Source organism: Rousettus aegyptiacus, unplaced genomic scaffold (genome assembly GCF_014176215.1).
Source record: "Rousettus aegyptiacus isolate mRouAeg1 unplaced genomic scaffold, mRouAeg1.p scaffold_m13_p_5, whole genome shotgun sequence".
Taxonomy (NCBI): domain Eukaryota; kingdom Metazoa; phylum Chordata; class Mammalia; order Chiroptera; family Pteropodidae; genus Rousettus; species Rousettus aegyptiacus.
This window is the reverse complement of record NW_023416308.1, coordinates 3,735,897-3,750,276: the sequence shown is the minus strand read 5'-3', so window position 1 is coordinate 3,750,276 and position 14,380 is coordinate 3,735,897. Positions and strand designations below refer to the sequence as shown.

General features: G+C 48.8%; 2 protein-coding genes across 2 annotated transcripts; both read right to left on the bottom strand.

The window, feature by feature from the left end:
- Window positions 1–521: 521 nt before the first annotated feature.
- On the bottom strand, window positions 522–14,177 carry HCAR2 (hydroxycarboxylic acid receptor 2). Its single transcript, XM_016153778.2, has 2 exons — window positions 14,006–14,177; window positions 522–4,593 (listed from the first exon to the last, which is right to left on the bottom strand). Exon 2 carries the CDS (start codon window positions 3,959–3,961, stop codon window positions 2,867–2,869), a length of 1,095 nt encoding a protein of 364 aa, XP_016009264.2. The 5' UTR covers window positions 3,962–4,593; window positions 14,006–14,177; the 3' UTR covers window positions 522–2,866.
- On the bottom strand, window positions 10,297–13,261 carry HCAR1 (hydroxycarboxylic acid receptor 1). Its single transcript, XM_016153779.2, has one exon. The coding sequence runs from the start codon at window positions 12,372–12,374 to the stop codon at window positions 11,343–11,345; it is 1,032 nt and encodes a 343-aa protein (XP_016009265.1). The 5' UTR covers window positions 12,375–13,261; the 3' UTR covers window positions 10,297–11,342.
- Window positions 14,178–14,380: the final 203 nt, after the last annotated feature.

The following is a 14,380-nucleotide window of genomic DNA, read 5'->3' as shown; positions in this document are numbered from 1 at the left end:
CGAAAAATAATGAAGACTTTTCTTCTCCAGAACACCTCCTGAGGGGCTCTAGGAGTCACATCTGGTGGTCTATATCTGGATGGGTTTGGAGCATTGTGAACGGAACTGCTTCTCGAGGGTCGACCCATGACCTCTGCATTTTCCCGGGCCCATAGTTTTACAACATGGCAGAAATTTTGGAAGCGAGAGAATTGAGATCGACTCTGGTAAAAGCCCAAACTTTCATGCTGTTTAAATGAGCAAAACAGATGATCTGAAATGTTATCTGAGGAACACCTGGCAGAGAGCATGTTTTTACACAAACAATAGTTTAAAAATACCCTTTATCCAGCTGCCATGTGACTGCTGCCTTTATGACCTTTTATAAAGAGTATCTTGAGATGGATCAGATTCTGAGAGCATCTGACCTGACAGACACTGAGTCACATTCATGGGTAAAAGCTGGGGTGGAGGACCGTGACCTTACCTCCTACGGCCACCACTGTCTTTCCCTAAATCCAGCGTAAAGTATCCTTCTAAGAGACGGGAAAGGAGATAACACACAGTGAGAGGAAAAGGCCATGTGAAGATGGAGGCAAATCCTGGAGGGATGCATCTTCAAGACAGGGAACGCCAAGATTGCCGAAAGCCACCAGCATCTGGGAGAGGGGCGTGGAACAGATTCTCCCTCGGAGCCCCCAGAAGGAACCAGCCCTGGCGACACCTTGATTCGGACCTCTGGCCTCCAGGACTGAGAGAGGAGACACTTCTGCTGTGTTAAGCTGCCATGTCTGTGGTACTGGTCGAGGCAGCCCTAGGAAACGAATGGGCTTGCGGACAGACTCGTTCTCACCTCAGGGCCTCTGCACTTCCTAGTCCCTCTGCCCGGGACCATGCCCTTGTCCCGGATTGTTGCACCGTGTGCTCTGTCTGCTCCTTCACGGCTCACCTCAAGGTCGCTTCCTCCTAGAGACCTTCCCGGTTACCCCACGTCACTCCCTGTCTGCCCACGGCCCAGCTTTGCTGTCTTCTGAATACGCACAGCCATCCCGAGCTCCCTTTCCGTTCCTTTGCATACTTCTTTCCGGTGTGCCTCAGCGCCCTGAATGAGGATGGTGGCACTTCGTTGCTTGTCCTGTTTCCACCAGTGTCTGGCTCCTAGTTGGTGCTTAATTCCCAAAAGCTGATAGAATGCATGAACAAATGAATGAATGTGAGTTGTTAGTTTTGAGTAGCTTGGAATTTCACAACTGGTTTCCTTGCTGACTCAGGCACCCTGCTAGGGAAGCCCTGCTTTCTTCTGAGCTCATCTCCGCCATGTCCTCCTCTTTGAGTTGGGGACCTCTGCTTTTAACTTCCTACCTCCAGGCGCTGAGTGTGGAACCAGACAAGCAAAGCGCTCTGAAAGTATTTAAGAAATTCAGGGACAGCTACCTGCCTTCATTTACTGCCCTTCCGCTGCGACCGAGAGTCTGAGTATCTACATTTCTTATCTGTATCCAAGTCAGAATGTCAAAGCAAGCCTCGTCTTGCTGAAGAATCAAGGAGTGACAGAAGCCAGAAATGAAAGCATAACAGAAACTTGGACAGATCACAGACTCAAACCAGAATATCCCCTTTCCATCCCAGAATTGGGAACTGAAACTACTCCATAGGACGTTCTTTCTTCCCCCTCTATGCAAAAATTCCAGTGCGACCGGATTCCTTTTTTAATACACAAATAGACTAGCCGGAGTCACAAAAAAATCTAAATAAAATGGAGAGTGCTCTTGCAATTCTGTCTGGAATGACCCTTCCAAATTAAACGTTTGTCCCATGCTCCGTCCCATCCTGGTCCCAATGCACACAGAATTTTGACTTAACCGTCTCACGATGCAGCTGAGTATTCGCGTAGTTTTTTACTTTACGGTGGATGATGTTTTTCTACTAGGACACAGTTCACAACCCATAAAGGTCTCTGCTTAAGTAAGAAGTCCATTTTCGTGAACCGTCACCCAGACACATGCAACACCAGACTGTGCGTCTCATATCAGTTTATTGAAGTGGTAGATTTCTCATAAGTACAGAAATATAAGCAAATGAAGCAGGAGTAATCTTTCCCCTCTAAGTGCTGGGCAGCATTTCTCTTTTAATGATAAAAGCAAACAGGTGGTAAGCAGCTCTTTTCCCTGAAGCCTTATCTCTGCCCAACCTTCGAAGAGTGCAAACAAGAAAGGGAATGGATTCTTTGCAGGTTGTAGCACAAATGCCTTTTCCTTGCTCTCAGTCACACCTTTTGGCTCAGTACCTTTTCGGCCTAATCCCCTTCTTAGCACCACTGCAAACTGAGACATTAACCCGAGTTCACGAGTCCCTTTGTCTAGTTCGTTTCTGCTAAAGACAAACCGGTCCCACGGAACCCAGGTGATCTGCCGGCTTGCGTAACGCTGCCCGCGCTCCGTCCAGGGCCGGAACTCCCTCCAGTCCCTTGGCTCTCCTTCCTCCAGCCGGAGCCATGAACAGGGTTGCTATGGCCCCAGGAGCTGAGAAGCATCCAAGTCTCAGGCAGGCGAAGGGAAGGGACCCGTGACCGCCAGGTGCTGGTGGCTGTCCCTGTGGCTCCAACTCCACCGGGCAGAAACATGGATAGTTTTGCCGTCTTCACTTCTGCAAGTGTCTGAGATGGAGCAGAATTATCAGATGCACAGACACTTGGCTCTCCGCTCCTCCAGGGTGTCCTTGGGGACACCACGGCCGCGGGGCCCGCTCCGCCACACGGCTTCTCTAAATCGGATTCTCTGAATCTGGAAGTTTCAGGAAACCTCAGGCCAAGTCTAATGATGTTGCTGTGCGCACCAGCCAAACTGTTTCTCTAGAAATCTCGGTGACAGTCTCCCTACTTGGTTATTTAACGAGCCGTCGGAGTCAGGTAAGAGGGGCTCCAGGGCTCGCTGGGGTTGGCCATCAACGCCCCCGAAACACTCCTGGCAGCGCTCAGATCCCCCGTGAGCTCGACGCTCGTGCTCCGGTTATTATTGTCCGGCTCCTCCGGAGCCTTCCTCTGGAGATAGCGGTTGATCAACGTGGAGAAGAAGTTGGGGAAGGACGGGCTGGAGAAGTAGTACACCAAAGGGTCGAGCATGCTGTTCATGTAGGTGAGGCTGAGGGTGATGAAAAACGCCAGGTCGGCCGAGCTGTAGATGTCGCAGTCCTTGGTGCCCATGGTGTGAAGGAGCCAGAAAATGCGCATGCGCACGGCCACACTGGGCAGGAAGCAGATGATGAAGACAACGGCCACCACCATGATGAAGTTGATGGCCCTTTTGATCTTGGCATGTCTGTCCATTTGTCTCTGCCGTAGGCTCCAGACGATTCTGACCGAGCAGTACAGGATGATGCCCAGGGGCAGGAAGAACTCCAGGAGGAACATGGCGTCGTGCCACCTGAAGGCGTGGCAGATGCTGAAACTGCCACACAATTTTGCTCCGTGATTCTCGATCAGCATATTGTTGTATAGGAGGGGAACCATCAGGCCGATGGTGAGGACCCACAGGCAGCAGGAGATGATGGCCGCCATCCGGTTAGAGATCTTGTTCAGAGCATGGTGGGGATGGACCACCCGGAAGTACCTGTCCACGGCCACCACCGTGAGGAAGATGATGCTGCCTTGGCGGTTCATGGCCATCATGAACAGCATCAGCCGACAGGGGATGTCCCCGAACTTCCAGTCCCACTTCTTTATATAGTTATCCGTCAGGAACGGCAGGCAGATGATCAGGAGAAAGTCAGCCACGGCCAAGTTGAACAGGAAGATCTGGCTGGATTTCCAGGACTTGAGGTGGAAGGAGAAAATCCACAGCGCCAGGCCATTGCCCAGGAGCCCGAATATAAACTCCAGCACCAGCACCGGCGGCAGGACCTTGGCAATGAAGTCATCCCGGAACACGCAGCAGCTCTTGTTGTGTATCAACAGAAAATGAGTTTGCTGGGGATGCGGGTTCATCAGTGCGCCGAGCCGGGCCCCGGGAGCACCTCGGCTGGTGAACGCTCAGGGAGAGAGGTGTGTGTCTGTGTGGCGGACGTGTGGGTCAGCATCGCCTTTATGTCATGTCAGGGTGTCGAAACAGATGACTGAATGGTTACCAGGAAACTACGAAACTGCTTAAAAAAAAAAAAAGAAAAAAAAAGGCCAGCAAGACTCTTATGCAAGCTACTGTTTGCATGAACAAGCAATAAAAATCCCCTGGGCGGATAGGAACCTGCAAACTTTTCTAATTATAAAGGATAAGTTTAGGCGAGCCGACCGTCACTTACAAATTCTAAAATGTGGAGGGCATCCCTCTGGAATGCACAAAGGACTGAGCACTGGCGAATTCATTCACCGTTGTGTGGTCGGTTTACGCAGTTAACAAAATGGCAGCAGCAGTGGCAACGTCCTGTGCCAAACAGCAGGATTTTCCAGAAATGAGCATGAATTCTTAGCATGTGTACGATTTAGGAAACAGCAGGCGTGCGATTTCTTTCGGAAAGGCCGAGAAGAAAGTGATCGTCTATTTTATGAGGACGGATGTGTTGCATGCCCTCTTCCCTGTACAAACATGGATTGTTTTTCCGCACCAGAACTCTGCAATTAATCTCCAGTTAGGGAAAGAAAAAGGGAAAAAAAAAAAAAAAAAAAAAGCTACTTGAGAACAGCATAAAATTCCATAGATGTTTGAAAACTTGACCCCGGTTTGGATTGTTGGTAGCATGTCACAGTGAGTTTGGGTTTTTGCTTGTTTGTGTTAGATTTTGACATGCTTCCATGCTCAAGTGATATTTGTCTAAGTATTTTCGAATTAATAAGCTTTATTTTTTAGAGCAGTTTTAGAGGCACGGCCAAGTTGAGCAGAAAATGCAGAGTTCGTGCCCCCTTCGTCTCCTTGCCCACCGCCTCCCCCACTAAGCATGTGATATTTTCAAAGCCCCCATTTTTGGAAAATTAAACCTAGAGCGAGGGGACCTAAGAGGACTTTGAACTCTGCCATTTTGCACATCATTTCTTTGCTTCTCAGTCTGATTGGGTGGAACGCCACAGAACATTTCTACCCCACGATATTTTGGTCTGTTGAATTCTTGCTTTACTAGAGGTTTCTAAATTGTGTTGCTTCGACTTTGGGTTAGAAACAGGAAATTTGTTTTTTTTTAGTTGCATGCCCAGGATCAGTAATAGAGGTTTGTAGACTCTTGACAGTGAATTAGTCAAGGTGATCTAATATTAAACTCCCATAGGAACCTGACGTACGCGATGATGAAGGTGATGATGAAGTTAATGTTGGCACCCGCGGTCCAGAGAGCCCCAGTGCGTCAGACCCCACGCGCGGTGCTTTAAATACATTATCTTGTTTTACCTATTCCTGATTCAGGTTTCCAAATGAGGAACAAGGAGCTCAGAGAGGTTTTTCGTGTATTCAAGGCTACTGGGCTCCTAAGGGCAGAGCTTGAGTGTGGATCTGGCGCTGGCTTCAAAGTCCCTATCCAGTTCCTGCATTGCCTCTTACTGTGATTGCCTCATCTATAAAGCTTCGCTGGATTTAGGTCACATTATGTGGGTGTCTTAAGGCTCTAGTGAAACAACTGGTATTTGTTTCCCACCCTTGCTGCCAGTGAATATCATGTTTCCTTTTCGGACAAACACGAACTTGTCAATGATATTCCTAAGGGTCCTCTTTCTCTGAAAGTCATGAACAAGAGTTATTTTTGAAAAAGTCATTTCTGGGAACTAAAATTTGCAAAGGACCCTCCCTTTCTAAATTTTACAATTTTATAATATATACATTTTTAAAAAATAATAGTGATAGACAAAATTAGAAAAGAACAACAACGAATATTGTTAAATTTGAAAAAAAAAAGGAAGAACTGGAGAGGCCGGTCGCCTGTCCTGTTCCCTTATTAACTAGCTGTGAAACCTCCTCACCCCTCCGCTTTCTCATATGTGAACTGAGGGATTAGAGAATCTTCACACTTCTCTCCAGCTTCACATTCCATAATCCTAAACCGAAGTTCACGCCTACTCACGTAAATTCCCGCCACCTGGGATGCTGGGATTCCCGTTCTTCCCACCACACCAGGGCATGTTCTGTCCTGCATGTGTGTTCCCCTTATGTGTTTATTTTTTTTCTTACTATCACATGAGTTGTACAGAAACTCATTAGAATGAATCAACAGCGAAGACAGTGATTCCAGAGTTTTGTGGAAACGTCACTTAAAATCTATGACTTTCGCAATCGAACGAAACTCCGTGCCTGGTTATCGCATCACAGCTTGAATGTGTGCCACTGCACTGGATGGAAACATTTAAAAAAAAAAAAAAAGCTACCATTTATCAACAGTTTGGTTTATGCCAGGCATTAGTATACGTGACCTTATTTAATCCTCACAAAAACCCTGGGAGCGATATGTTAATATTACCATCTTCCCCATTTTACATATCCGAAAACTGAGGCTGATAGAGGTTAAGTAATTCACTATTTGTCTTTGAACTCTGTCTTTGCTCTCATGGCTGTGCGGGTTGGCCGGGCTCAACTGAGCGGCTCTCATCCGGGGGTGTCTCAGGTGGCAGCTCGATTCGAGCAGGACATCTGGGCACCTCTGCCCCTCCACGTCGTCTCGTGTCTATGTGGCATCTCTCTGTGGCATCTACGCGTGGTCTCTGCACCTGTCCTTTCCACGGGGTAGGCCAGGTGCCTTACAAGGCTACACAGGGCTTCCAAAGACGCACGAGCAAAACTTCTCGGCGTCGAAAACCTAACATTTGATTATTTAACCAAATAATCTTGAAAAAGAGAAACAAAGTAAAAAAACTCACACATCATGATTTTAAAACTTGCTGCAAATCTACAGTAACCAAGACAGTGCGGTCCCGGCATAAGGGTGGACATATAGGTCAACAGAGCTGGATCCGAGAGTCCAGAAGCAGCCCCTTACGCTCACGGTCAGCTGACTGTTAAAAGGGCACTCAGACAAATCAATGGCGGACAGAATTGCTTTTTTAATAAATGATGCTGAGACAACCAGAGAGCCACGTGCAAAAGAATGAAGTTGGTCCCCTTCCTTGCATTGCACATAAAAAATTAACTCAAATAAATCACAGACCTAAATTTAAGACATCAAATTTTTGGAATTTTTCATGATGTTGGCTTAGGCAAAGCCTTCCTAGGTACACCAAACAAGAACAACAACAAAATTGCTAAATTGGACTTCATCACTTTAAAGAAGTAAAATGTTTTTGTTTTTACAAGAAGAAGAAACAAAAATGCTTATTATACAAGCAAAAGAAGTAAGATCTTGTCAGCAAGATTGTGGAAGAAAACTTCTCATTTACTGTCGATGGGAGCATAAGTTATTCAGGCTTTTTGTTGGGCAATTTGGTGGCACATGTAAAGGTTATAAGAGCTAATATAAGACAATAATAAAAGCTAATAGAAATAGTGCTTACTCTATGCTAGGCACTATTATAGGTGCTTTATACATCTAAACTCATTCAGTGCTCACGACCACCCTTTGGGGCAGATACTATTCTTGTCCTCATTTTACAGACAAGGAAAGTAGAGCATTGAGAGAGGTTGAGTAACTTGCTGGAGATCGCGCAGCTGGTAAGTAGATAAGGTTTGAGTCCAGACGGTCTGGCCCCAGGGCTATGCTCTCAGCCACTGCTCACACTGCCTCGCTCACCATACCTGTCCTCTGACCCAACAAGTCTGTGTCTAAGGCTCCAGCTTCCAAAAACTCTGGCCCATGTGCCCAGAGACGTATCATTCAGAATAATCACCATAGCATGATGGCAATAGAGGCAACTTTTATATGTTCACTAAAAGGCCATTGGTTAATTATATGTGCTTTGTATATACAATGAAATGTAGTTCAAAACAGTGAGCTTGACCTCTGTTCTGAAGTAGGAAACTATGATTAAATACCTTGCGAAACTATATATAGGAATCTTTACTACATATACACATATATGTATATCCTGCTCTAGCAAAACAAAACGATTCATTCTTTGGGGGCAAGTGTGTCTATATCCCGAATGTTAAAAGTCGTCACCTCTAGGATATGAGATTAAGAAAAATGAAAAGAACACGTTTACTTCTCACTTTATAGATTTGCAATTCTTTGAATTTTAAGCAGAAATGCGTATATGCCTTCTGTGATTAAAGAAATTGAAAGCTTTTTCTTATCAGAAGGGAATCTGAAAAGCGATCCATGAATCTTCCTCCCGGAAGGGCTGTGAAAAGACCTCTCCCCGGGGGCTCGTGGCTTCACCTCCGACCAGCCCGTCCCAGCCCAGCCTGGGTTTTCATTCCCGTCTCGTTGATTTCCTTGCGGTTCCCACTCCGCGCTCTCTAACTGGGATACCTTTCCCCAGTGAGTCACCTGGTTGCCTCCTGTCCATCCTTCAGGACTAAGTTCATGAGTCACTTCCTCTGAGAAGCCTTCTCCCACCCCCGCCCCCCACCCCAAGCCAGGATTAAGGGCCCCGGGGTTCTCCCGTAGAACCCTCTGTCGCCCACTTTCCGGGCAGCTCCCCTGAGTGGTCGTTTTATTTGTCCCTTGGTTTCTACAATAGGGCGGTCAGGGGCTGTGTTTTTCGTTGTGTTTCTACCTTGTCTGGTACAGAGCTGGTGCCTAATAATGTTCCTCGAAAGAGGGAATGAATGAATGAATGAGTGAATGAATGAATCTTCACAAGGAATAAAATATTGACTACTTCCCACTTCTACTGTATCATCACTGGAAGCCGAATGTAGATGAGGCCCATATGGGGGCCCGTCTGTTTATTCCGTCTCAACCTATAGGTAGAGATAGACAGAGACAGAGACTTCAGGTTCCCGGCTTCAGGGACGAACCCGGAAGGGTGTTTAGTTTAATGCTCTGCGGTCGCCACTTTGAAATTCTTAATGCTCTTTGAACATCGAAAAGCATCGAAAATGAAAATCAAGCGCATTTTCATTTTGCACCGGGCCCTGCGAATTATGGAACTAGTCCCGAAGCGTTCTATGCATTCGCTGTGATGATGGGGCCTTGAGACGTACTGGAAACCGCTGTGGGTTAGATGACCCAGAGGGTGGGCAGGTTGAGACCAGGCATCACAACTCGCTTTGCTCACTTTGCTGTAGAACCTTTAAGAACAATTGGTTGACCCCCTTGTGACCCAGAGTTCTAATCCTGTCTAAGCAGCCCCTGCACTCCGGTGACTTCAGACCCCATCTTAACCATTTCACTTTTAAGAAGAGGTAAGAAAACCCATTTTGAGAGGAGACCAGAACTGAACCTTTTACACTGTCAGCATCAATAAAATATTCCTCTTATTTTTTCCATACAATTTCTGTAGAATATATGGTTTCATATCCCTTTTAGCTTTTATGTAACTTTTCCTGGAAGACCCTGAGGAAGAGGAAACATTTTTTTCCTAAATCAGTTACACGTTTTCTGTTCCAGGTAGTTTAGAGGAAGCTTTACCAACAAAGCTATTACCTCTCTTCCTTAGAGTTTCTGAAGAACACTTCTTGATGAAAGTTAGTTCTGTCACATTCTGTGAATTTAAAAAGGAAAGCAAAGGCAAGACTGTGTTGGGGGTTTTGTTTTGATTTGTCTTTTTGTTGTTGTTGTTTGTGCTGTTTTTAGTGAGCACCTCTGCCTACCGCGAGCTCCTGGAGTTTTTAGACTTTTTTCTTTGGAACATACAGTCTTACAAATCAGAGAGTCATTTAAAGGAGGGTCACAGACGAAACAACAAACTTGCTGTAGGAACCCATTTTTATTAAGATGAAGCAACAAAGGAGCCCAGGAAAGAATTAGAATGAAAAGTAGAAAAGCAGAAGTGTGTTTTCACAGATTTCTATCAGGAAGATATGGGGTTCTTTGATGCTGATAAGAATCCTGGCTTCAGGATCCTGTGTTAGTTGAATCCGCGCAACGACCTTTTGAAGTCGATGTTATTGTTACACCTGTTTGGCAGGTGAGGAAGTAAAAACTAAACATGGTTAAATAAAACCAGATTCTGAATCACACGTCTAGTAAGCCGGGATTCAGACTAGAGTCATCTGACCGTCTATGGCCCACACTTCTCATCCCTACGCTGTGCAGTGCCTCTGAAAAAGGAAATGTTGAGGATGCCCTCCGAGGGGATTGTGAAGCCCAAACACTGAACGCTGGTAAGGTCCTTTAGTGCACAGAGTACCCTGGGAATCTGAGAAGGTGTAAATGAAGGCTCAGAAAACGACAAGGTCGGCTCTGGCTCTAATCTGAGGCAGGCCAGCCTGTCATTTCATAGAATCATCTGGTTTTGAGGGTTCCAGGTACACTTCCCCTTTCCACCCTTAGGTGGAATCCAGCAGTGAGAGGAAATCACTAGCATTTGCAGAAACTGGTCTAGAAACTATCTTCATTGAAAAGGGGAAGGTTATTAACCTGTTCGCATCCCCATCCCCCACCCCCCCCCAAAAAAAAAAAAACTTTGCTGTCGTATAAGAGTTGACTAATAACCTTCCAGGTAACAAGGACGTAGCACAGCGCCTGGCACAGAATATGAATTCAGTAAATACGTGGAGAATGAACGAGGGGATAATATGAACTCACAGTCACATAAAAGCAGGTAAAAGCGATTGTGCTGGACTCAGCATTTCCCAGAGGCCAAAGAGATTTCTTTTTTCAAGCACTCAGCTCTCGCTGGAAAAATCAGGGCGGGTAAACATATCCCTCAGCATGTTCTGCGAAACGCAAGGACTTGCAGAAAAACACAGAGCTCAGAGAAGGTCAGAGCAGATTGTTTTGCTGTCATTCTTCTCGGGCTACTGAGAAGCCAAGAAATGAACGGGGGGTTGAAGATAAAAATCATCAGAATCAAGACATTCCAATCTAAAGAGCCTCGCTCAGCCTGCAATAAAAGTATCGACTTAGCCCAGCTTCTATTTTCCAAGACAAGTAATGATTTAAGGTTAGCCGACAGGAAATATCGATAAGTCATTAAGTTCACTGACTCCCCGGGGGAGAGAACATGACGGATTTAAACACGTGTACCTGTTTACTCAGCCGTTTAAAATTACACAGGAGCTGGGCCCTTCCGAAGCGCTCCCCCCACCCCCGCCCTGCCACCCAGCACACACACGTCCCCATTACATGCACATATCGTCCCCTACCATCGTAATCGGATCATAGAAATGCAACCGCCTCCCTTGTCCACTGGGACCCTCCAAAAACGCATAGTGCCCTGACCTTTGTTTCCGACGGAGGGAGGGGGTCGCGGCTAAGAAAGGGCCGCGTCTTCAAAGCCGCCCACCCAGAGCACGAATTATTTCTGAGTCGCCAACCTGTCCTCTGTTTGGTCCGTCTGTCTTAGTGCCGGTTCAACGCACTTGTAGGTCCCACAGCACATCGGGCTGGCTGTGCAAGCTGTTTGTCACACTGGTGCAACTCTTGCGACAGAGGTTTGAAATTGGCATCTCTTCCGGCCTCTGTGCCTTAGAGCGTCCCGGGCGCCTGGATCTCAAACTGCAGATTTTGAGCTTGGTGTAAAATTTGGGGAACGAGGGGCTTGAAAAATAATACACCAGGGGGTCCAGCATGCTGTTCATGTAGGTGAAGCTGAGGGTGACGTGGAGGGCGACGTGGACCGAGCGGTCGCAGACGCTCGAGGGCATCGTCCCGAGGAAATAGAGTCTGGCCGACACGCTGGGCAGGTAGCACGTGATGAACACGGCCGCCACCACCATGATAAAGCGGGTGGCCTTCTTCATCCGGGTCTGCCTGGCCAGCTGCCGCCTCTGCTTCAGGCTCCAGATAATCTTGAAGGAGCAAAACAAGATGATGGCGAGGGGCAGGAAGAACTCCAGCTGGAACATGATGTCGTGCCAGCCGTTGGCCGACTCCATGATGAAGCTCTCACAGGACACGGCCTCCTCCTGCACGCACAGGTGGTTCTCCATCAAAAGGTGCAGAGTGCCCAGGATCACCACGGTCCAAAGGGCGCAGGCGATGCCGGCCGCGGTCCGGTTGGAGATGGCGTTCACCACGTGGTGCGGGTGGACCACTTTGAAATACCTGTCCACCGCCACCAGCGTAAGGAACGCAATGCTCCCGGCCCTGTTCATGGCCAGCATGAAGAGTACCACCCTGCAGGGAACGTCCTCAAAGGCCCATTGTCTGTCCCTGCGATAGTAGTCTGTCCGAAAGGGCAGGCAGATCATGAGGAGGAAGTCAGCCACGGCCAAGTTGAAAAGGTAAATAGTGCTCGGCTTCCAGGTCTTCATGTGAAAGCAGAAACCACACAAGGCGATGCCATTGCCCAGGGCGCCGAGCACGAAGGCCAGGATCAGCAGCGGCGGCATCACCTGGGCGATGGGGCCCCCTTCGATGAGGCAGCATGAGCCGTTGTCCATTGCGGCCAGAGGACAAACGCTTCGTCCGCCCCGGGGTCCCCGCGGACGCGCGGATGTTGATCTGAAAGCTGCCGCTCGCCCGGCTGCGAAGTTCTTTCTTCACCCCGAGGTGCGGGTACTGACCACACATGTGGGTGGATGCGGCCGCCGCTGCCGCTCGCTGGGAGAGCGGCAGCTCCGGCCGGAAAATGAGCGACTCAGGGAAATCCTCTCTCAGGACCCCGGGTCACCAGCGGCAGGTCTTCCCGGGAGCCCGAGTCTGCGGCGCCGCGAGGCTTGGAAATGCATGTCGCTTCAGGCAAGTGGTCATTCCTGCGAAGCGGCCGGCAGGTCCAATGAGATTCATGCTGCAGGGCAGTGGCTGCGTCCGGCCCCAGAACGATTTTGATGGCCAGCCTCGCTCTTCCTCGGCAGACTGCCTCTGTGCCGGAGAGCTCGCGACGCTGCCCAGAAGGCTCGAAAAGAGTTTGTTTGTCCTCCCTCCCAGAGGAGAAATACAAACATTTCCTGGAGCCAATCTGGACCTCTGTGTTGCTTTTCTCCCTAACCTTTGCCTGACTGCCCCGTCCTGTCCCCCATCCCATGGGGCGCTCCCGGGCGGTGCCAGAGGCCGGCGGCTCAGAGCCGTTTCCTGTGCCCACGCCCACAGATACAGCCCTCAAAAATTGGGAGGGTCTGCGGGGAAAAAAAGGGTTGTGAAAACCTCACTCCTCGGGTGTGCAAAAAGTTCTCTGAAGTGAGTCCGCCTTCCCTGCCCTCCATTCGTACCTTCCTGCCCTTTGCCTCCTTCCTTGGACCCGAGTGACTAGTTGCATAACCGGAGGGACCGTGACATGGATTGGAAGTCACTTTCATGTGTCTGTCTCCACGGAACGGCCTCCGTGGGAGCCAGTCCCTCCCTCTGCTGAACGCGCAAGAGGGTTTGGCTCCGAGCTTCCCACTGGCTGCTCGAAGGAGCCAGACACCGTGACATACGTGTTTTTCATTTTCATTATGCGCCGAGCCCATTTGTGGGGGGCGAATGAGGATTGGGGGGGGGGGGCAGTTGGCCGTGGCACCTCTGTCTAAGATAACCGCGGGTGCCCAGGCCTTTCAGTTTGGGAGGGGAGTGAGGGCGAGCTGTGCATGGGAAGAATGCACCCCTCCTTCCAGATGCCGAGGGAAGCTAAACCCTCCCCCCCCAGTCAGCCCCACACCACCCCCCACGGCCCCTGCCCTCGCGCCAACCGCTGTCACCTCCCAGCTGTTCAGAACTGTCGGCTTCCTTTTTTTCTAGTCTGTTTCTTGTAATTCCTCTTCCACACTACAGTGTGATTTTTTAAAGTACATGTGTCATATCCTTTCTTTTGCGCTTAAAAGCCATCGTTAGCATCCTTCGATCTGCCAGGGCGATAGCTAGCTATACGGCCTGAGAGCCATACCGGGTTCAAAAATCAGTTTGATTTGGCCCACATGTTTCAAAGAACTGGGACCGTCCTATAAAAACCTGTATTTCCAGCTTCTTGTGGGAGACGGGAGGATCTGGCCAACGATCCCATGTAGCAACAATCAGCTGGAGCCAAGGACAGCTGCCCCCTTTAGACAGGCCAAGGAGTCTCTGTTTGGCCACAGCCCCCACCACTCCCTCTTACCTGGCCAGCTTCGCTCATTCACGGGCCTGGGTCTCTGTGGGATTTTGAGTTTATCACCTCTGCCCTCCGTGAAAGGTCACATTTCTTGGATTAGTTCGCAAGGTTCCCAAACCACCTTTCCGGTGTCATTCTCCGGCCGCTTTGCTCCTCACTTGCTGGTCTCCTAACTTCTAACGGACACGTGTTTCTATCAAACATCTACACTTAGCTCCCACATTAATCTGAGAGAGAGGCCCTCGGAGATGAAGTCCGTGTTCTTGGCAGGAACGGCAGAGCATAAGCATCCGGATGACTCACCCCGGCTTTTTTGTGAGGGCTCCCAGCAGCCCCTGTCACTCTGGGGGCCTTTGTGACTCTGGGAGAAGGCACTGACAA